The following is a 24,823-nucleotide window of genomic DNA, read 5'->3' as shown; positions in this document are numbered from 1 at the left end:
AACGAATCTGTATGGTTGAAGATTTCAGAAATTTCACATTTAAACTGTTTCTTATGAAGGCATCCTGAATTTAATAATAGCTGAACAGTTGTCATAGGAAGTTGAGGTTATATTAAGCCGAGCAAAACAAATTAATTAATGTAAAACATTTCTGTGAACTTAAAAGTGAGGATCAATATATCATGTTGATTTAAACTTTTACACATTTTTAAACATGTTACGAATTTTTGAAGCAAGCTTTCCTGATGACACAGTTAACAGGAACAACCAAATGGGAATTTTAAAGGCATGTAACATACCCAGTCAACTTATTGTAGCAATTTACAACATTTATAAAAAAATCAACCTCATTGCAATAAAAATGGAATCTGATCTCTCAGAATTGGAATTGTTAAGATAAACCTTTGAGATGGCTGGTAATTTCATGTGGTGCTCAGTTAAACATAGAATATGGTGTGAGTGTGTAGTAACATTGTTTGCAGTGCTGATAGAAGTTTTGTTTAATTCTCTTTGTGACATGGCTGAAAACAATGATTCTTGTTGTCTGTGGAGATGATTCAGTATGTATGGCTCCTTTTTTTCAGTATTGCTCTGGCCCCTCCTGTGACTTCTTGGCCAACATATTTGTTGATACTTTACAATTTCTTTGAAAAACACAGTTTTATTTTCCTCTTGCTTTACTGTTATTTCAGAAGGCATACCTGCACTCCCTGCCATAACTCAGTTTGTAGCAGTTGTTTGGCTATGGTGCAGGCGTCTCAGGTTTGATTCTCCATCAGGCTTTTACAATCATCATGTCTACAGTGGCTTTGGGGACTCAAATTTAATTAATTTTCTTATGTGTTTGCAAATATTCTTTCTCTGTTCTTTCATTAAAATTCAAGAATGAGAGTTGTACACTTGGTTTCTCAGTGTGAAAGGTCAAAAATACACCAGTATTTTATAACAGTGAAGCTTTATATGATGCACTGTGAGAATAGTATCAAGCATGTTAGACTAGGATGACTTGATTATGGATGGTGATTATTTCAAATGCAACAGAAACACAAACATTTGTGACATCACAAACATCAAACAAACGCTTGCCTGCTTGCTGCGTTTGCATTTTCAGATTGTTACATCACATAATGTTATTGATTTGGCAGCATACTATGCAGACCTTGTGATTATGGAAACAGGTGCTTGTGATTGGTTTTTTATGAGTGTGCATTTTTATAGTCTTCCTTATTAGATAGTTCATAAATAACTGCAATGAGAACCTGAAAGACTGCGATGTAGTTTTTAACTTGTCTATAAAAATACTCATTGTGGTGTACATTTTAGGAGTATTATTTCATTGAACAAGTAGACATAATTTTCTTCAACTAAGTACTTGTCATGATTAGTCAGTTGTTATCAGGAATCAAGAATTTGCAGAAATTTACGCATCCTCTCATATGTATTTGTTTTTTTAAGAACAATTGTGTTGTTGTTTTTTTCAGCTTTCCTGATTTTATTATAGTTACAGAGAATTTACAAATATCTGTGATAAATGCTTTAATTTATTTTACAGATGCGAGATTTAAATACACTGCTTTTGCATAAGAATATGAAAGCTAGCAGTTAGATTGATAATCAGATAATCTGAAAAGGTGTTACTATGTAATAACTGAATTATGGACGTAACACATTGAGGAACGAACTGCACTCTCGTTCTGAAATGTGAATGAGGAAAGAAAATAAATGAACACAAAGGGTTAAAAAATAAATGACATATTATGACTTCCAAAACAATTATAGACGTGATGATTCGAAGGATATTTCATGGGGAATGTGACCCTGGTCACCTGTACTATAGGTAAGCACACTTCCAACTGAGCTATTGCAGACAACACAAGTGTACATCCTTTTGTGAGACGTATCAGGTAAAAGTAAAGATTGTGGAAAATAACATTTTGTATTAGAGAGACTCAGTGGATGGCTGACACAATATTTTGGTGATAAAGTCAGAGGAGGGTCCATTGCCATCATGGAATATCTTGGGCAAAACTACGAGGTAAGGTCTGTGCTAACAAGGGATATCCTGCACGTAGTGGCCAAAGGGTTAATAGTGGTATGACAAATATGCTGTTGATTGGTGTGTGTTATTTACAAATTGGCTGTGGGTTTTTGTGTGGCCGATAAAAGGCGATTCCTGTAAGATTCATAATAGATGACAAATTAAAATAAATATTAAATGTGTCGGTGAAATGTATACTTGATGTCTTTTCATATTTTATTTATTTGGGAGTCTGTAGTTTATGTGTACATTATTGTTAAATAGTATTTTAACCATTTTCTGTATTTTAACAGGTGCTTGTTCATATTCAACAACGCCATCATCAGGAAAAAGGATCCAAGACTCCGATCGGTGGTGATCGATTTATTCCTGTTAGAAGTGCAACCAATGTTGAACTTGCACATTATAAGGTAATAAATATGTTGGTGTTTATGAAACATGCAGGTTGTAATGGTTGTGAACCTTGAGAGATTACCTCATGATATGTGGAAAGTTTGAGAACTGTATTGAGTCACTAAACACGTGATGTTTCCTGGTATTTCTGTAGTATATAGACACTGTTTAAAATGTTGTCTTGTAGGTGGTACAAGCAATATTGAGGAATGTGCCATGATGCATTGTTTTGAGAAGTGGGTAACTACCTACGAAAGTTACGTTCATTATTCATGTCAGTGTGTGTCAGAATAACAAAGAAAAATGGGGTTCGATCTTTGATGTGATTTCTTGTCAGGTAACCCAGGAACAACAACCAGATGATAAATTGATAAGCCCTTCATAGAAAGGATATCAGTGCTTCATGTCAGAGTATCTGTTTGGCAGAGATGTTAGAAATATGAGGCTTCTGTCATACAAGAACAAAGCACCAGGAACGCCGGATGTAAGTTTTCTACTTTTCTGTTTCACTGTAGTACAGCAGGTAATTCGTAGGTGATTGCCTCACCACAACGATTGTTACTCTTACTGCTTGCCAACTAAGAGAATTAGTGTTACGATGTGGAAGATCAGCACATACAGTAAAACACAAAGTAGCATGTTGGACACTGCAAATAACACATAACATTTTATTATTTGTGTCAGGAATCTCATATGTGTGTGTTGTTTATGGATAGTTCAATTCTGAAGCATTTTCAGGTGACTTTTTGCTTGTTTTATAGGGCTAGATTGCTCGTGTATTTAGTTGTATCAGTATTTATTTTTAGATCAGTTTTTTGTTAGCCAGAGAATTTCTGCATTCATTAACAGGAATTTAGCACTTACAAGTTAATCTAATAGTCTTCAAATTGAAATATTTTAGAGCTGCATGTAGAGCGTATCCAAAAGTAAAATTTGGTTTCTATCTAAAAAGTTTGGTTAAGCCTGTAGTATAAATGTTCAACTACTGTGTTTTGAAAGTAGCTGTTATTTGAACACTGTATTCTGAAAATTAATGGGCATCTTGTAAATCACTCGAGAAGTTCTGCTATAACTAGAAGTTATAATCTGATCTTAAAACTGTTTCTAAATATTTTATTAAATGTAGTTTTTCCAAGAAATAAATTTGACTTGATATTCTGTCAACATGTGTGACGAAAGTAAAAATTATTTATCTCATCTATTTTTTGTAATCAATTTGTTAAGCTTATAAATAGTTCTAATGTTGAGTTCTGTTTGGCAATTTTTTCATGGCATTGTAGTATAAACCCATTTATGTATATTCAATTGCAGGGATTCTTGGATCCCCTGAACGTCAAGTATTCCACGGCACGACCTTCAGGAAAGATTTTGACTCGATATATTCCACAAAGTCCAGACATAATTCTTGATGCTCCTGACATTGTGGATGACTATTGTAAGTTGGTATTTATGTATCTTGTAAGAAATCAAATTTGAATGTTTTATCAGCAGAAAATGGTCAAAGGTCGAAAAGCCCAACAATCAAAACTTAAAATTTACGTTTAGAGTGGAGTACAGGCCTCTTTCATGACACTTAAATGTTGCCTCAAAGGGAAGTTTAAGAACAATAGACTTAGAGCTGGTAAATTTTTCTTCGCTCATCTCAATTAGCTATGTAGTAGTAAAGCAGACACTTAACCCTTCAACGTGGGAATTTAAATTCCGCGCTGCTTGACGAGGAGTGGTGGCCATTTAAATTTTGCTCTAAAACACTTTATTTATCATAACGTTTGAACTATATAACATATAATGATCAATTCTTCACTGAAATCCTCTTAAAAGATGGTTTTATAATTTCAGCGTATAATATGAACATCCTGTGTGTGACAAATGCTAGTAGTCGATTAGACGTTGAGAGTTGTATGTTATTTATTGAAACGTCAGCATAAGTCAACACTACCAAAATACATAGTTTTTATCTTTTTCTAGCGGTTCCTGCACAAGACGCAATGTCTTTGAGGCATTGAATTTCTTTCCTGTGTCAATAATACGCGGGAGTAAATATGTCTGCGCCAGCTGATATTCTGACAGCGAACTGAAGGCCACATATATGCATCATACTTGGCAGTTATAACCGTCTCTTACTAAGAACTCTTCTGATTATAGACTTCTGAGTATAGGGCTGCTAAAATTGTTGATATTTGAAGACACAGATAAACATAACGGTATATCTATATATATATATTATGGAGCCCCTTGACCGTTTCAGATAATTTTTTTTCCTCTCTACTTCGCTGGAGCAGTTATCGTGTCATATGAGACTGAGAGAATGAGTTATCTTACCTCTACAAACAAACAGCTCAGTGTTCTTTGGAAGATTGTGTAACCTCTTAGGTCACGCATTTATTCAAAGACTAGCCTTTAGAGATCGAAGAATGCGACGTTGCCAATACATGATCAGAAAGAGCATTTCTTCCACACCAGATCAACTACAAACATCATATATCAGTCGTTATTGTTTCCATAATTATGGGCTTTTGAAATTAGGCTTAACAGCAGACCGGGAATTTAAATGCCAGGGCGTCACAAGACGTCCAACCACGGTGAAGGGTTAATGCTTGTAATTGGTTCATAAATATGATGGAAGCGAGACCAGAGCCTTATCTAAGAATGAACATTATTTTATTCTGAGTAATAGCAGTGGTACAGATGAAATGTGTGATTTTGGTTTTTGGGAATAAGTCGTATCGAATGTTGAAGGTGTTCCAGCCTTTCAGCAGTGGCTTCCTGAAAGGTGACATTATACACTGCAGTTATGATGCTTATGTTAATCCATTGATATTAGGTTATAATTCAAGGCCTTTTATTTCCGGTTGAAGAGTATATTTTGGTTTGTATTGATTTTGCTTTATGTCAATTAAGTGCATTTACAGAAGATTGAAAGAGTTTCACTATTTCATGCGACTTATTTGAAGAAAACCCTTGGTGCCACTTACGGTGGTTTAAGTGGATATATTTATTTATAATACGAGGCGCGTCCTCAAAGTAAGTTTCCCTGGGGCCGTTTACAGAAACAAAACACAATTTCATGGAAATATTTATTGCAACAGATACAGCAAGTGTCCAGCTATTTTTCAACATATTCGCCACCGGAATTGAGACATTTGTCATACCGTTGGACCAACTTTTGAATACCTGAGTCGTAGAAGTCTGCCGCCTGGGATTGGAACCACTGTGTGACAACCATCTCCGCCTCTCTGTCATTCTCAAAACGCTGACGCTGACCGGACAGGAATTTCTTGAGGTGTAGGAAAAGATGGAAATCACTGGGAGCGAGGTCCGGGCTGTAGGGTGAATGATTAAACACCTCCCAGCTGAACTCCTGCAGGAGACTTGCTGTCCGTCGAGCCGTGTGCGGCCTAGCGTTATCACTGACCGCACTTCACAGTCGGCGGGAGCTGGAATAAGAACCTCCATCTTCAACAGCTGCAACAATGCTACTGTGAGAACGCGGGAGGTGCCGTTAGTGCATGCGCCATGCTACGTCATTGCTCTATCACGTACGCACAGTTGCTTCGTGCAATATAAGGTTTGCTAGCTGTGGGACGAGTGGGAAACTTACTTTGAGGACGCGCCTCGTATTACCATAACAAATCAGCACTTCAGTACAGTTTATTTCCAGGAACCCTAGCCAATAATCTGGTGATTTTCTCCACATAATGAACATTTGTGCGATGCAGTTTTCAATGTATTGTATGCACAAACCCTGTGTAAATGACTTAATGTACAATGGACACCACTCAAGCAATGTGTTGAATCTGGTTTTCCTTACATGTTTTTGCAGTGAGAGTATATGTACATATTGTTCTGTTACATTGTAAAAGGTCTTTTACCTCATATATATCTCCATTGTTTTTATTTTTCTCTGTGTGTGTGTGTTCATACAGAGAATGTCCTTCAGTGGACGTAATTAGTTCTATCTGAATCTGAGATAACCCGTTAAAGTTTGAGGCTTTTCTGAAAAAGGTAATGTATTTTTACAGCTGCACAATTTTTGGTTATGCATAATACACTGTGCCTGTTTAAAAATTTTGTTCTAATTTGAATCATAGATTTTATTGTAATAGTGCTTGTTGTTTCAGATCTGAACCTGGTCGATTGGAGTCCGAACAACATTCTGGCAGTTGCTCTTAACACCAATGTGTATCTGTGGAAAGCTGGTACTGGTGCTACTCAGAAGTTGCTCAGTCTGGAAGGGAGTGATTTAGTATGTTCTCTGAGTTGGATACAGGAAGGAAATTGTCTCGCTGTGGGAACAAGTATGGGAGTTATACAGGTTTGTTATGTTACCCAAAAAGTATATATTTATCCACTAACAGATTTTTTTTTTATTATTATTGTACTGTCTGACGACAGGTCCATATGAACAGGATACTTCCATCCTTTTCTCGGACTGGAACCTGTCCATATATGTTCTTGGCAGATGATCCAGAAGTGGTTTGCCATTGCCTTCTTCTATGTGTATGGAGTATGAAGTAATTGTTGGGCATGTAAATTGTCTGCTCTTGAAAGATGTTACCTTCAAGTTAAGTGGGAAATGTAGATGAAACACCTGTATTCTTTGATATGACTACCAACTTGACAATATTCATGTTAAACATGGCTATGGGCTAACTTAGAATAACAGTAGGTGCTTGGAAAAACGGACACTCTTTGTTTTTCTGAAAAGAGAAAATAAATGATACGTGAGGGAAAATTAATTTAGAAGTTTTGATGCAGCTTGCAAATTATATATTATTGAAATTCAGGTATGATTTAGGTATGCACATGGCTTATATTCATATAAATATGGTGGTGTTATTGGTAGAAGGAACAATCAGATGGTAAAATGTATTTTAAATAACGTGGTTGAAGAACGGAGCAAGGTTCAAAGTGGCAGTTACAAAATGTCATGTAGCAGCTCCTCATTGAACACAATCACAGTGTGAAGAAAACATTTGCTATTAGTTTGTTTGGATATTTATTCTTGCAATTACATTTCTTTTTCTTAACTATTTATGTGAACAGTATTACTGTAGTACTGCAATCGCCCTGATGACGGAGGCAGTATGACCTCTGAAACATTGGTTAACATCGACCAGACTACACAGCGCAACAACCCAGAAGACAGAACTCGTCATACTCACCGCTGTGAAAACCTCAAATCTTACAATAAGTCTGCTGTCCCATTTTTGAATTCTCATTGTTTTGTAATTTTAGAATACTCAAAATGATTAATTGAATTGTTTTGCTTTTAAAGTTGTGGGATTGCAGCAACATGAAGCGAGTACGTATCATGGGCGGTCACTCGGCACGTGTCAGCTCTCTGTCGTGGAATTCCTACATTCTGAGCAGTGGTTCTGGTAGTGGTCAGATAATTCACGATGATGTTCGACGGAGAGATCACAGTGTGGCTGGGTTTTCCTCTCATACACAAGAGGTGAGAAACCGTGCATAGAGAACTTCCGGAGGATGGAGCCAACAGTTTGTGCTAACTATGCAGAATCCATTGGCATGTTTACAGACAGATTCATTCCCACAAAACTAAATAAAAGTCTACTACCCATCATTTAATCACTTCTGCTGACAAAGTACAAACATTATCTAGGCCAGTTTTAACAGTACCCTGGTCTGCTATCCCTCCCCACCACACCAAAGGGCATGCCATAATGTACGCAGTTAACTGCAGGGACCTAAGTTTCTGTTCAGGATAGTGATATATTCATGGCAGGAAAAGATTATAGTTTTGGGAAGGAACACTGGCGCTACGAATCTCGACACACCTTCCACATATCAAAAGTTCATTGTTACATTATTACCACTAAGGGAAAGTTTATGAATGAAAAGTCTCGATATCTGTGTTAAACATTTTTTCATCCTCTTAGTTCATAATTGTCTTAAATTTTTAAATCTGTTGCTCATTTGTCTCCTTGGACTGGGTTATTTAGTGGAAAAGTACTACATGTATTTTGTTACTTCCTTGAATCCACTGAAATATTTACACTGTTAAAAATTTCTTACAGGTATGTGGTCTTCAGTGGTCAGCTACATACAGAGAACTCATCTCAGGTCATGGTTATGCAAATAATCAACTAATTATCTGGAAATATCCATCAATGACAAAGGTAAATGATCATAATTTTAGTGAGATGAAATGTTAATAGAGAAGCGATTGAAAATGAATTGGTTATTTCTGAATGGTTTGTATTGGGAGATGTCTACGAATGTTCACTCAGGATATTTTCATGTATTTTAAAATTATACATATATAATTGTTTATTGTCTTCCTGTCTGACTTAGTGTTTAGCACGAAGAACATGATGTTTCTGATGCCCAGTCAGGCACCCATTAACAAATATTTTGTAACCAAAATCATCTTCCCCCACTCTCTATTTGCTTCATCATAAATCATAAGTCAGTATACGTACTTATGCTGCAGTACATGGCACTAACAACCCATCCGATGAGAACCTGAAATCTGAGAAAATGTTTTTCCAGTACTGTCATGGCAAACTTTGTAATTTATGTTTATTTTGATATTGTTCCCATCACCTTTACTCTGCCGTGCTTGAGGGAATGAAAGAAGAAAATGGGGTGGTTTTCCTGGCCTCTCAATTTGGTCTCAACCCACAACTCCTGTGCTTCTTCCTCTTGACCTTTCTTCTGTCTCTGTTGTGTTTCTTAACCTGTCATTCCCATCTTTATCACAGCCTCCATTATGAACATTTTCCTTTCACTTTCATGTTCAAAGCCTTCTTTGGGATTTGTCTATTATTCATTCTTAATAATCCATTGCCCATACCATCTCATTCTGTTCTTTGTTAGTTTCTCTTCCATGGCATTTAACTTAGATTCTCTTTCATTTTTTTAATTTTTTATCATATCTCTTTTAGTTTATCAGTCTTGCATCTCTACTGCCATTAATCTAGTAGTTCAGGATTTTACTATTTAACATAAGAATTATGATCCTTAAGTGCCTATTAATTTGGATTGAAACTCTTTTATTTTGATCATTGCACTGGGTGAATATTTTAAATTTGTACAGTTACCACAGACGTAAATAACTTCTGTGGTCCCCATACAAATTTATAAAGTATTTCCATAAAATATTTTTCATCTAAATGTCAGACAGGATCTTGTCGTCCAAACAAAACACTAACACAATATGAATACCAGTACCACCTTCTGCGGGCAGAGTCAGTTTGTATTTTTACTGCAAGAGTTTATTGCCAAACCCCAAAGCTGGAGAACTGGTCCTTGCGTAATTTTATCAGTAAAATTAGAGAATTGATTAAGTTAATTAAATCAAGTCTTGAATTAATTTCAGGTTGCTGAATTAACTGGACACACAGCACGGATATTGCAACTGGCTATGTCTCCAGATGGAAGCACAGTGTTGTCTGCTGGTGCAGATGAAACTTTAAGATTGTGGAAATGTTTTGCTCCTCATCCTGCCAAGAAGAAGAAAGAGGTAAGAGACTCTAAGGCTGCTCTGAGCATGTTTAAGGGAATTCGATGACGAAATTTGGTCACACAAATTATAATGTATCTATTGAAATCCTGATGTTGAGTGAACAAATAATTTGTTGTTATTGTGAACTGTCTAGTAACTTACATAAATGTTCAAGATGTGTACTTATGTGGAGTGTTATGCAGGACTGCTTGTGATATTGGTGATATGTACATTTATTTGTTTTATTTATACAATTTTATTAGGTTATTAAATGGTTTAAATTATTACAACAGTATTTTCTTATTTATGGCGTCCAGTTTTCACCCACCTGTTCACAGTGGTCAGTTTTATGAATGTATTAATATAATCTTATTCATGGAAAATTGTATTAGTAGTATTCATACTTTATATGGCGACGTTCAGAAACCGTAAAATCATTATGTCTCTGTTAGGAAAGGAAGATACCACTTTTCTGGAGGACAGTGATCAGAGAAGTTTGTTATTCATTTTGGTAATTTAAATTAATTGTATATGCATTTGTTGTGCTATCACTGCACACGTTGCGAATGAATATAAAATGAGAATTTAACTAACAAAACATAATCTGTCTGTATAAAGAAAGCCATCAACTGAAGACAGAGTAAAGCCAAATCCTGAAATGTGTATACCACATGCATATCAGACAGTGGACAATGTCTGACGTAATATTAGTATAATGAATGAACCATTGTTATGAACTTGTAGTAGATCAGCCTGTGCCTTACTGGTTAATTACATATTGAGACTATACCTTCCGTGTAGGATCCGAAGCTTTCAAGGCGACTAAGTATAATGAATTCTTGTTGGGCTACCAACAGTGTAAGGTTTTTTTCTCCATTAAAGCAACTTACAAGGCTCGTAGCCCGAGAACAATTCATTAAACCTTCCTTATTCATTTTTATGTACACTGACTGGTACATTTTTGTCCAAAAGCTGTTCTGCAATTCTAGCAGAATAATGTAGAAAAATTTATGTTATCAGTTTAGGCTGTAGCTAAGCTTTCCTTGTGTTCAAAAATTGTTATGACGTGGAAAGGTTGAGAATTTCTCTTCTTTGAGAATGCAGGAGTGATGAAGTACCTGACTTAAGATATGGGTTAATTCTGGGCTTTTGTGAATGGGTAATGAACATTGCCTGAGGTTTCATAACATCACAGAGTTACGTGAACAGCTGAATAAAAAAATGTAGTTTGTTAGACAGGACTTGCCATAAGATATTGAAATTTGTGTTCAATCTCTGAGTGAAATAAGTCAGACTGTATTCTGGTATCATTAATACCAAATGCTATTTTTCTTTCTTGTAGGACAGAACATGAAATAACTTTAAGGCAACTAGAGCACAATCTTTTATCCATTATAAAGAACACACAAAAATGTCTCGTTGAGTTTGGCTTCACTAGTGTTAGTGCATTAGCTGTACTATCAGGTGCATAAGCATTACTTTATATTCATACTTTGTTCTTTGTTATATTACATTTTATGCACTTCTGTAATATCCCTGTCCTAGAAATCTATTTATTTTTTCTGTGAATATGTTGTAGAGCGAGACTTTACTAGTACAAACTATAGAAGAGCACATGCTAATGAATGGCATTTGGCAAGACAGCTTCAGATTTTCTCCTTGCCACTACATCAGGACTGGCTACCCCAGTCTTTTATGTAGTGGGAACTGGGAACTCTTTCCCCAAGGATTGAAGTGGCCAGAGTGTGAAGCTATTCACTTTTCTCCATCTAGTGTTCATGTGCCTTACTTCCATGTTTACACTTATTCAAGGTAAGGGAACAACTTTATATTTTGCTTCTACATATTAATGTAAAGTTTTGTTTTCTTGGCGGCAGTTTTAATTATCATTTTGGGGGTGGTGTATTAAGACTTGGTTTTACCTACCGAATGTAAATATTTTTATATATCGCAGAGAGCTAATTTTTTCTTATTTTACATTTTAATACAGTGCCAGCAACCGTTCTCAGAGGACGTCATTATAATCCTGAATCCAACGCCTGAAGATTTGGAAGTGAATAGCACGAGGCTGGAGGCTCGCCAGGCCCACTTAAAAGCTGAAAACAAAGCTGAAAGAGCACAATACAAAGGGGAAGGTAATAAAACAACTTCATCAACAGAAACATCGAATAATAGTCAGGACATTGCAAATAAGTCATCAGATCTGTCAAGCAGAGTCCATGATTGTAAAGAAGAAACCAGTTCGTTTGTTAGTGGAGAGGAAGGATGACAGAAATCAAAATTACAAAATGAGAAATCACATCCAAAGTTGTTGCTGAAGCGTGACAATAAACTGAATTGTATGTTGATGGCATCTAACTACATTTCTAGAGTTTTATGTAGTTGTTAGTTTAAAGTGTACTTGATATTATATTGGATGATTTTGGGAAGTGGCAATAATGTAATTAATCATTGTGAATTCACATCATCTACAATGTAACACCATGCATTCTTATAGGTGGTTACATTCCTCTAAAACTTTGGTAAACTGTCTATAAGACTGAATACACTGTGTGTCACATGTATGTTATAAACCAGCTTGTGAAGGGTTATTTAGAAGGAAATTGGTTGAAGAGTTTGCTTACTGCTTTTTAGAGCTTGAGTTAAACACATGCAGATTTACATTGTATTTTCCTGAGAAACTAAATGTTATTTTTCTTGCATTACTGGTATGAAATTTTCTTTACCCACTAAGAGACAAATAGGGAGTGACACAGGAGATCCAGTATTTGAGAAGATGAAAAGGGCATATAGTTTGGCCAGTGATCCAGAAGCCACTGATGTATTTAAATCCTTGTTCACATCCCATCAGAAAGCACATGTCTGAAAAACATGTCTGTGATTTTAGTATTTAATTTTACCTTTATTTCATTGGTTTTGTAGATTTCCATTATGTTTTGTGGTAATAGATTTGGGATGTTTTTCTCTTGAAGTATTTTGAACAATAAGGGTCTGTTTACAATATCAAATGGTTTTTTTGTTATCTAAAAAGGCCACACGTGTTTCTAAATTAAATTCCTATGTTCATTCTATTAGCAATTTCAAAGTAAATATACCATTAATACATGTTCTACCTTTCCTAAAACAATTTCGATATTCAAGAGTAAACTGTTTGCAAAAATTTTCAATTTGTTAGTTAGTAATGTACTATATATTTTGCAGCAGGTATTTAAAAGACTCTGTAGTTCTGTGCATTTCTTTTGTCACCCTTTTCATAGATTGGAATAAGAATACTTCTTCTCCATTCTGTCGGGATTTCGTTTGATGTATATATGTTGTTGAAGAAATTCAGAAGTCGGTTGTGAAATTTATTTCCAGCATATTTGTAGAGCTCAGAGTTCATTCCATCTTCCCCTGGGGATTTACCATTTTTATTTTCTCCATTACAATTTCTAGTTCTCCTTGTGTAAAATTATTTTCTTTGTCATTTTCTGAAGTCAGTATTGTTTCATCACAAGTCCGATCATGCCATACTTCCCTGTAGTAATTTAAGAATCGTTCGTTAGAGCAGCATGTTATATTAACAGATTACTTTATGTCTTTTTCATATAATTCAAAATTTTGAAAGCACATGTTCTTACTTTATTTAGATCTGTATCAAGGTATGATATAAAAGTATCCCAATGCTACGTCTTTGTTGAACTTCTTTTCTTGCAGTAACTTTTAAACTTTTATATTCTATGCAGTCTTCTGATTTTTGTGTGTTTAACCATCCGTTATATGCCAATTTTTCTTCAATATTATTATTTGATTTCTTCATCCCATTTATGTAGTCTCTTTTTGGAATGCATTTTCTATATTTGCCTAAACTTTCATAAGCAGCATTCCATCATTGCTTATAAGAATATTTCAAATTTGTGTGTTTATTGTTTTCTGATACAACCATTTTATTCTGTGATCATTTAATAATTTAACTTTATAAAAGAATTCTCTTTCTTTCATTTCTGTTATTTTTCTGATCGAAAATCATTTAGGTGGGAATCTAAGCTAAGCTTTGCCTAAATAATGATCAGAGCCGATTTAGTGTCCTCTGTATGTTCTAACATTGAGAAATAGTTTTGTTCCTTTGACATTTGTTATGAAGTAATTCTAACGGATCGTGAATTTCTTGCAGACCAAGTGTACTTATGAATTTTTTTATGTTTGTAAAAAGAGTTCATAATTCTCATATTGTTATATTATGAAAAATCTACTGGTTTCTGACTATTCCTATTCAGAAATTGTTCTCCAAATTATCCAGTTTCATTATCATTTGGGGTGTTTCCTATTCTAGCATTAAGGTCGCTTTCTAGTAGTATGTAATCATTTTTGTTTACTTTACTTTACTAATTATATCTTTTAATTGTTTGTAAAAATTCTCACTCTCATCCTCTCTCCCTTCTTCTGGGGCATACAGGGCATGTAGTGTTAATTTTCATATATTAAATTTGATTCTGATTTCTAATATTCTTTCATTGTAGAATTTATAATGGAGAATTTGATTTTTTTACTGACTTGTGACACCATATTGTTACTCTTGCTTGAGCACAGATGTTTCTGTCTACACCTGAATATATAATTCTGCGATTCAGTAGTTCTTTATGATGTTGTCTTTGTTTCTGTGATAGCTACAATTTTGATATTACTTTAATTTAAAATGGAGTCTAATTCATGTTCTTTATAATTTAAACTTCATACACTGCCAGTTGCAAAGCTACGGAAGTTCTCTTTCTTTCACAGTTGTTTTACCTTGTTCATGCTACGGTCTGTCATTGTTTGATCTGTCCTTTATTTGTCATTTGAGGATTGAAAGAAATTGTATATCCCGGGACAGGTTTCTAGCCTGACACTTTTTAAGTCCTGTGGTGGGACTGCCACCTTATAGCCTCCTGGACAGGCTTCTAAATGGCATATGCACCATTGCAGATAAAACATCCCACTGTGACACGGACCCCAGTGCATTTTTTGTTAAACAGGTTATAACCCAGGAAGTTGAAGATGGGAGTTGGACAGGAGTGGCTATATGAGACGCATCAATAACCTTTGCAATCCTTAACCAAAGAAAACTGCTAAAATTAGCCTTGAAATTGGCCATGATCACTTCCTATCATATGCTTCAGAATTTATTATTCTCAATCGCGACAGAAGCAAACTGTGTTCACGTATGACAAATATGCGTTAAGTAATTCCTGAATTACAGAAGATTTGCATTCATTACCAACTGGATAAGCCACAAAACCCTTCAGTCAGGGCAATGTAACCAATATTGACCATGGTTTGACCAGAGATGTACTGAATACAAAACTAGAGCTTAACGAGAGTTTGGTTAGAAGGCATTTTATCTAGCAACACCATCGATACGGTATGCAGTTAAGAACAGTGATATGCTGTCATTCAGACTTTCAGTAACAAACACACGAAAAATACTCCAATAAACATAGTATCCTAAGTTATGCTGCAGGGTAGCAACACATTCTATTTGCACATCTACTGCAACTACTTACCTCCGTGTTATGAAATCTTACAGGTAATGAGATATTAGAAAAAGTTCTGTCACACACCAAAATGGTCGAGTATTTTCTCTGCAAACGAAGTCCAAAACTATTGTTAATACTAACGAATATTCAGATTCACACATTTCAACGAGTACAAAATACGTCTGTGTTGATGCATAATATTAACACATTATAGCCAAATGGTAAGCATATGTGCCACTGCTTTAGCAGTACCAACTGCTGTTTGAGTCTTGTGTGATTCTCAACATGAACACCGATTATTTCCTTAAACAGCTTTAAGCATTTGATCAATGAAATGGTGAAATATGTTTTCATTTTATACAGACTGAAATATTATGTATTATTTAGATGAGCTTCGGTTTCATCTGGCGAATGATTAAGCTTGCATTATTTATATCTAATATTAAGCTTCATATTCTTGATGATTTTAGGAAATATAATGTAAAACTAACTAGCTCTCTAGTAGCAGAACCTGCAGGTCCAACACCAACAACATGACTACAAATTTGGAATTGAAAATGTCTTTTTTTCACATTTTGGGATATAGCAAACACTGAATTACAAACAAATTCTGTGAATGATGCATCATATTATATTCACACATATATATGAATGTATATACCGCCAACATACATAAATTATGATATTTCAGTTAATATTTTAAGTGGGATACTGCCTCAAGTGGCCCAATAGGCAAGCTGCCACGGAACCCTTTGTTATATTTACTGTATCAACACTATCAGAGCAGTCAATGTAAGTGCTGTGTGTACATATAACCAGAACATTAAACTGCTACATTTTGTTGTATTATATGTATATGGTCATGGGTTAAGAAAAAGACCCAATTCACTTCCATCTCCCCAATTAAACCAACAAATGTTGATTCCGTATGTTGTGATGGCAGAAGTATCCTTTAGGGTTATTTTATATATTTTGATGTCCATACATTTATATTAATATCCCACAGATCTTCTTGTTATTGGGGTTTTCTCATTTTCACTAGTTTCCCATTCCAGACACCTTCCCTCAAATTCTCTTCCTTGATCATTTTATGAACACCATGCATTTGCTGACCCCCTTTAACATTTTCCAATTTGTGTCCATCTACAGTCCATTGTTATTTCTACACCACCATTCCCAACATCTTAACACACAAATTAATGTGATTACAAATTGTGCAGTTTAACAGTCCCTTTGTTTCTTGCCCTATTTCATAACATTCAGTCAGCATTCTTGTTACAACGTGAATTGCTTAATTCTTCTGACAACCTCTTTGTGTGAACCACTTTTCTTTAATGATTTATCCTGAGCTATCCTTATCCTTAATAACATTTTAAGAATAACATGTATGACAACATTCCCGTGCAAAGGATGAATTTAATGAAAATGTTTTATAGTTCTATGAGTCACTTCTGTGTTTACACAATGGTAATGTACATGGCACATGTAAGGTCTGTCTGACCTAAAGCAACATTTGCAATGACCTATGGTGAATTTTTTCTAAGTGTAAATAACACAAGTCTGAAGATTTCTGACAGTGATGCGTTACATAACCTGTAAAACATGTTTTTATGCACTTTGTGCATTGTCTAAATTAAAAATAGAATCACAACGCTTCAGAAGCTTGATTATGCTTCCATATTTGCCTTCCAAATCTGTGATTTTATTTATAATTTACTTGAATGACAAAGGCCAAAAAGAAAACAATTTTACCGATAATAAATAACACTAACCCTCACGTAAAGATTCATATTCAGAATTATAGTGTTACTTGGAGACTTGGGTGTTTGAAGGGGGATAACATTAATTATAATGGCTCTTAAGGGAAGAGGCAAAAGGAGGTCTGCTGGATTCATCTGACTCAGGACAGGGTCCAGTGGCAAGCCATTTTGAAAATGGTAATGAAAATTCTGGTTCCATAAAAGGAGAGGGATTTCTTAACTAGGCGAGTGTCTATTAGCACCTCAAGAACTCTGCACCATAGACTTAGATTTAAGATATTTATTATGCTGAATTCTTTGTGGCACAGCAAAATTTATTAAAGTTTCAGATATTGTTTAATTCTAGCATTTCCTTTAACCAAGTCAGTTCACATTGTTAAGGGCTCTCACAAAATGTCAATCACCTTAATAATGGATATTAATATTTAAGTAATTTGTTGTGTTTAATGTGTTGAGTTAATGTAATAATTATACCTACTCCTTAACCACTGTCTTGACAATTACATGATTTTAGTACTGAATCCAGATTACTTCCATTGGGCTGAATATTAAAAACATCCTTGTAATTCCAATACGAGGACAGTTCTACCTTTCCTTCTAAAAGTATATGTTATACACTTACTCCATGGAGCTGAATCCTTCCTGAGAAGCCAACAGTCGCTACGCCACTCAAGAAATTCCCAACATTATTTTTTATATTTTCAGAAAAAGTAGAGATTGTTGAGCCAAAACCAACCACAATGACTCAGAAACTTACAATGCACATATTAATATGTATGAAATATATGCATATTATATTAAGGTATATTGTTGTTGTTAGACTTGTTTCTTTCTCTGATGCTGTATACCCTCTTGTTTGTATGCTCCTCAGATACTTCAAGGTTAAGTAGCTTTTTCTTTTAGCTCATATTGAGCGATCATGTCAGAAAGGCATATTTGCATAATCAAAGATATCTGGTCTACTCCTTACTTACTTACTCTGTGAAGCTAAGTCCTTCCTGAGAAGTTCCTGAAAGTACATTTGTTTATATTACATAAATGTTGCAAATTCTGCATGTTTAGTAATTCCTGGCTAGCTGGTTTGATTCCCAGTAAGGGTAATATTTTCTTCACTTCCATGTCATACTAGGCTGAGGCAAGCACACCCTCATCCAGTCTGTGTCAGGGGCTCTGTCCCTGGGGTGTGAGCTGACCACCCACATCTTGTGCTGAAGTTAAGAATGCATGGAGCTCTGCCTTGATTCCCCATAGGCTTTCATGTTAAGGTACGTAATTAAGCAAGAGGAACAAATTTAATTTTATCCTCATTATTAATAGTGTATTATGAAGAAATGACTAAGAATAATTTTTAGGTGTCTTTTAAACTTTATGTCAAGGAATTGCAGTACTGACAATATAAGTTTTAGATAAAGGGTTTGCTTATGTTTTTTTATAATGAGAATCACCAAATATTGGGGTGATCAGATAAAGGAGGGTCAGGGTGTGGCACACATAAGAGAGATTAGAAATGCAATTTCTCATCTGATGAAATAACCAAGTGCTGGAGACTGGTATGAATCCATTAATTCTGCTTCTTTATCTAAGTGAAGAGTGTGGACTGTGCATGACTGAAGTTTTGTCTGGGTTTCCACAGAATATTAAATTAAATAGGTTATTAGACATTGACTTCAGATCCTTTTCAGTTTATCTTTCTGAATTCTCTTACCATATAATTTGTAGTCACAGGAAAGTTACTAAATTCTTCAAGAATCAGTATATAATGTTTAATTACATCATTGGCAAAATAGAATTGCATAGATTGCTAGTGTTGCTTTGGTTCATCATGTTGGTATCACTGTTATTATTATTATTTTTAGAGCATATTTTCAAATGCTTCTGTCAAGAGTTTAATATGTAGTTTTCAGTGCCTGTATTTTGTAATGAAATTTAAAAAAGAAGGAATGAAGACAGAGTGAAGAAAATAGAGTGTCTGGTAAAGTTTCAAGAGGAAAGGAAGAATGTTATAAATTATCTTTATAAACAAGGAGTAAGGAAATAAAAATATGAATATTTAGCCTTCGTAGTGAGCGGACGTGTCTTGCTAGTGCTCCGTGCTGTGTATTTACAACGTGGTGCAGTTGTATAGGAATCTACTACCTGCTGCCTTCCGCCGCAATGACGGCTAGCAAGGATACTTGCGAGGTGTGCAAGAAGGCTTTCTACTGAAAGCAAAAGCATATTGGATGTTGTGGGCCGTGTGCTTCGCGTTTTCATGTCAATTGCTTGAAAATGAGTGAGGTGGAATATTCATTCCTCTTGTCTGATGGTGTTTCCACCTACAAGTGCAGAAAGTGTGTAAAGACACTTCGAGGCGTTAGTGGTGTAAACACACCGCCTAGGATCTTGCGTTCTGCCTCTGTCTCGGAGATTGCAAAGAAGGTAGTGTCTCCTGTAAAGGAACCGATCCTGCCGGACGTTGGGGGTTACAAATCTCTCGCTGAAAAGTTGGAGATGGTGAGGCTCAATGGAGCTAGCACGCACAATCTTGTGGAAAACTTGGTCCAGTTGGTCCTCAAGCTTTCTGAGGATGTGCAGCAGCTGCGTAAGGACAACGAATATTTGAAGGAGCAGTTGAGTAGCAGTACTCCCTGTGCTCCTTTACATGTTGCGGAAAGGAAATCATCAAGCCAGAGATCTTCAACCGCTCCGTCGCGCAAAGTTCCTGAGCCATCCGACAACTCTACTTCGGCCTGTGCTGCTGACGTGGGCGTTAAGTCCTACAAGGACGTCGCACTCACGGGTTTACAATCTACGGAGACCCCAACGCAGGTAGACACCGAGGGCTTTATTACGGTGAACCGTAAGAGGAAGCCCAACACAGGTACCCCGGTGGTCAACACAACCAAACAGCGTAGACAGCCCTTAATTGGGGTCCGAAACTCTGCCTCTCTGCCAGTAATCTCTAAGAAAGAGAGGTCTATGGCCCTGTTCGTTTCAAGGTTTAGTCCTGAGGTCACGACTTTAGATATTGAGACTTCATTAAAGGAGCAATTACGCCTTAAAAATTTGGTGTGCACCAGGCTAAAAACAAAATTTAGCAGTTATTCTTCCTTTCATGTTTCTGTGAACGAAGACGAGTTTCCATTAATTAATAATACTGGTGTGTGGCCAAACGGGTGCCTTATTGCTCCTTTTTACGGCAGACTTACTTCTGAGCAGGTTTACTCCTCGAGCGCGCCTGTCAGGTCATCGGAGTCAGATGCTCTGCCTACGGCCAGTGTGGCTCCTGTGCCTGGAGGCGGCTCGGATTCCCACTGAGTATGGTTCTTGACAACTGTGATTTTGATATATTTTATCAAAATGTCAGGGGCCTAAGAACCAAATGCAGTAAATTCATTGACAATGTTTTCGCTGGCACGTCCGAAATTTACTGTATTACGGAAACCTGGCTTAATGACTCTATATTAAGTTATAATATTTTCCTGAATCCTATTACGTTTTTCGTGCCGATAGGGATTACGTAAGCTCCAATAAAAAACGGGGAGGCGGAGTGCTGACTGCAGTTTCAAAGTCTTTCCTTGTCGTTAAACGAAGGTATGATCTGGAAACGATTGAGGAGTGTGTGTGGATTGAAATTCCTGTTAGAGACAACCACAGTCTACTTATAGGGAATCATTACTTTGCACCGAATTGTGATATAAAAGTAATTGGAATTTATCTAAACACTTTAGAAGTAAACCTAAACTCGCATCTCTATCGGGTGGTCATGTTAGGAGATTTTAATGTCCCCAATTTTGACTGGCTAAACGGCACCCCTTCCTCTAACTGTTACTACTATAGCAAAATTAAAGGAAATTCTCTTTACGCCACCTCGTGCTTTCTTGGTCTAAATCAGCGTTCCTAACAATGCCCTGCTCGACCTTGTCTTTACAAACTTCAGCGATCTCAGCATTTCCCTTTCTCCTCACTCGCTGGTCCCTCCTGACCACTATCATCCGCCTCTTGTCCTTAATCTTAAACTAAGTCTTGACTATCAACATACCTCGCTTACTCCTCGACGCAATTACGGGAAAGGAGACTACTTATTACTTTACCATGCCCTAGAAAACTCTGACTGGTCTTGCGTTCTTAATGAAAACTCGGTTGATGCTGCAGTTAATAATCTCACGGCTACTGTGTCGAAGGCCATCAACCTAGCTATTCCCCTTGTAAAACCCAGAAATTCTGCATATCCTCATTGGTTTTCCAAAACTCTTGTCTATTACATTAGAAAGAAGAATGCATCTTTTAGGAAATTTAAAAAATCTAAATCTGATTATCATTATAGCGTTTTTTCACATTATCGTAAACTAGTTAAATTGACTATTAAATCAGATAGATTGGTTTGGTTAAAAACTATTGAAGAAAATTTGAAAACCCAACCTAAGCACTTTTGGAAATATATTTCTAATTTTAAAAAGAAAGACCAGTCGATTACACAAATTAAAGTTGGAGAGAGTTTTATCACGGAAACGGAGTCAATCGCAGAGGCCTTTGCTGACCGCTTTCGTTCTGTTTTTAACGCCTCTTCTTGCGTTAATGTTACGACTAGTTCTGACTTCGCCTATTCTGATGTTTTGAATATTCCTCGTATCTCTGTTGATGATGTTACGCGGGCAATTAGTCGTCTCCGTTCGACGAAATGCGTCGGACCCGATGAAATCCCGACTTTCGTCATAAAAGGTTGTTCTGAGATTTTAACTCCACTCTTATGCCACATATTTAACCTTAGTTCACTTAGTGGGAGTTTCCCCTTATTGTGGAAGCAAGCGGCTGTTGTGCCTATTTTTAAGAAAGGCAACAGCGCCTTAGTTTCTACTACAGGCCTATTTCGATCTTAAATAACCTCTCCAAAATTTTTGAAAGAATTATTCATGATCACCTTACCTTTTATTTCAAATTCAGCATGGTTTTTTTGTAAATCAAAATCTACGGTAACTAATTTAGTTACCTACCTTAATGATGTTCAGCCATCTGTTTGTTCACAGGGACAGATCGACTTTGTGTATTTTGATCTTAGGCAGGCCTTTGATTCAGTCCCGCATTCTATTCTTTTGAAAAAGCTTAATAACTTTGGACTATCGTCTCCTTATGTCAAGTGGTTCCAAAGTTATTTATCATCCAGATCTGCCTTTGTTTGTATTTTAGGACAGTCCTCTTCTTTTTACTCGGTGTTATCTGGAGTTCCACAAGGCTCTACCTTGGGACCTCTCTTATTTGGTGTTTTTATTAACGACATTTGTGACAAAATTAAGTATTCTAAATTTCTCTTATTTGCTGATGATTTGAAATTATATTGTGATATAAAATCGGTAAATGACTGCAAATTTCTTCAAGCAGATGTTGATTCTGTACATCAGTGGTGCGATGTTAACGATATGGAACTTAACATTGGGAAAACCAAAATTATATCTTTCACACGGAAAACCAACAGTATCCATTTTAATTACTCTGTCAGTGATATCTTAATTTCCCGTACTGACTGTATAAAAGATCTTGGTGTCTTGTTAGACAATAAGCTATACTTTCATTGCCATGTAAATTTTGTTCATACACAGGCACTAAGGACCTTAGGGCTTATTCGTTTTATTACTTATAGTTTTTCCTCTTTAGACAGTCTTGTTGTTTTATACACTGCTTTAATTAGGTCAAAGCTTGAGTATGCTTCGGTTGTATGGAATAATCTTACACAGACAGATTCTAATAAATTAGAAAATGTTCAAAGGAAATTTGACAGTTTGTGCAATTACCGGGTTTTTTTCAGTTTAATATCACAAGAAAATATGAATTGATTTTAACTACTTTAAATTTCAGAGCACTTTATTCCTTATTATTTCTTATTAATGTATTTAAGGGGAAAATAAATTGCAATTCCATCATGGACACTGTTGGTATTCGTGTGACGTCAAGGTAAGTAGGAGAATTTTCTACTTTTAGTGTGTGCAATGCACTTAGACAGGTGCCAGGCGTGTCATTGCTGCAAATGACGTATGCCAATTTTCGGATGTATTTGGCATAAACATTGTTTCTTTTGAGGACACTTTCTCGTTAAGAGAAATGATCTAGAAGGTGGTCTAGATTAGATATAGCTTGGTTATTTGTTTTAATTTTATTATAGCTTCTATGTTCCTTCCTTGTATTGTTTCAGTATTTTTTAGTGTTTTGCATTTACGTATATTAGTGTTTTCATTGGTAGTTTATTTGTTTTTGTATTTAATTTGTATTTTTTCTTGTACCTTTGTCTTAGTGTTTGCCTGTCATAGGCTCTTTGCTGTTGGCAAACACTCTAATAAAGGAATTGAATTTTTATTACATTTAGTGTCAGATTTATCAACACATTTTAATATTGTAGGTCTCTTAATTGAGTACTTGTGCAATGAAAACGGATAGAAGAGGAAGCGAAAGGAATTTTTGAGTAGGCCTTGGCTTCCGCAATAAGAGATGTAATAGCTAATGGAGGAGGTAAGCCATGTTTTTTCTTGCCATAAATAAGGCAGCGATTAATTTTAGTGCCTGCCAGCTGTTTCATTTTATTCCTATGTATTATTTACCTTGTTCCAGCTCCTTGGGTCCTTGAGAATCTAAGAGTGCGCCCAACGAGAGGAAAAATTTCCATGCATTTAATTGGAATACGACGTTTCGTTACCGTGTTTGCGATATCCCGTCATAGCCCCTGTCCTGAACCACGTGAATTAAGTCAACGTCCTCACACATTTTATTATGCTGTTTAATGTTATCCTTTCATCTACTCCTTGGTCTTCCGAGTGTCCTCTTTCCACTTTGCTTGTCTTAAACAGAAGATGAAGCTCATAATGAATGAATGTTCGGATGGGCCCATGTGCGTCTGTCTGTGCCTCGGAAGGTTTGCCGCGGGTCCCAACATAGAATGGACAGAACAAAACCTCGCGGATGTTGAAATGCCTCGCATTCTCTTATTTATTCGGCGCATTTCGGCTGACGAGGTGGAAGTTTGTCGGTCGTTTCTGTGAGCAGGTGAGGAGAATTGTAAACCAGAACGTCGCGTCGATCAGCAGTCGAAAGGCAGAATGAGCTTCCGCAGGGAACGAACCTGGGCCCTGTACCACGCCCACAATTAACACGCGTGACAATTTATTTCGCCCGCATTAAGTTGGATCGACTCACGTCTTCAGTCGATTGGCTGGCGGTGTTATACTCGCAATGAGAACCAGTCGCCTGGTACGGCCAGACGCAGATTGCGGTATAATATTAAAATGAAGCGTAAATAAATAAGATCTTACGTGGAATCATGTGGCGCAGAACAAGGACGGGTGGCAGCTATTAGCAAACAAAATAGCGAGCCTTTATTTCGGTGATAGCGGGAAATACTTTTGGCAAGAATGGCGAAAATATCGACCTGATTGCCCGCTGCAATACCGATGGAGAATTCGTGGCGCCCCGCTGTATGAGTCTGAAGATGGACGCCGTCTGGTATATGTCAGCGTTATTAGTCACAGAGCAATAAATATGTATTTTGTGATGGTGTTTACAGGGACGCTTCAGTTACTTAGCATTTATTGTGACTTTGCCGTCTGTCTACTACGAGATCATTAAAATATGCGAAATAGTTCAAAGTGCAATGCGTTCACTTCCCGGCTTCTAGCATGAAATGCGAAGACACAGGAAAGCT

General features: G+C 36.3%; 1 protein-coding gene across 1 annotated transcript; it reads left to right on the top strand.

Moving 5' to 3' along the window:
* The first annotated feature begins 25 nt into the window (after nucleotides 1-25).
* On the top strand, nucleotides 26-16,243 carry LOC110840985 (cell division cycle protein 20 homolog). The gene is made up of 10 exons (XM_087342160.1): nucleotides 26-1,837; nucleotides 2,332-2,448; nucleotides 2,769-2,915; nucleotides 3,743-3,866; nucleotides 6,553-6,746; nucleotides 7,710-7,889; nucleotides 8,473-8,574; nucleotides 9,777-9,920; nucleotides 11,482-11,714; nucleotides 11,893-16,243. Exons 3-10 carry the CDS (start codon nucleotides 2,835-2,837, stop codon nucleotides 11,924-11,926), a joined length of 1,092 nt encoding a protein of 363 aa, XP_087198286.1. The 5' UTR covers nucleotides 26-1,837; nucleotides 2,332-2,448; nucleotides 2,769-2,834; the 3' UTR covers nucleotides 11,927-16,243.
* The last annotated feature ends 8,580 nt before the right edge of the window (nucleotides 16,244-24,823 follow it).

The sequence above is a fragment of the Zootermopsis nevadensis genome, unplaced genomic scaffold, assembly GCF_977971745.1.
Source record: "Zootermopsis nevadensis isolate Lab colony 2312 unplaced genomic scaffold, Znev_1.0 Znev_ptg000218l, whole genome shotgun sequence".
NCBI lineage: Eukaryota > Metazoa > Arthropoda > Insecta > Blattodea > Termopsidae > Zootermopsis > Zootermopsis nevadensis.
This window is presented reverse-complemented; position numbering and strand designations above follow the sequence as displayed.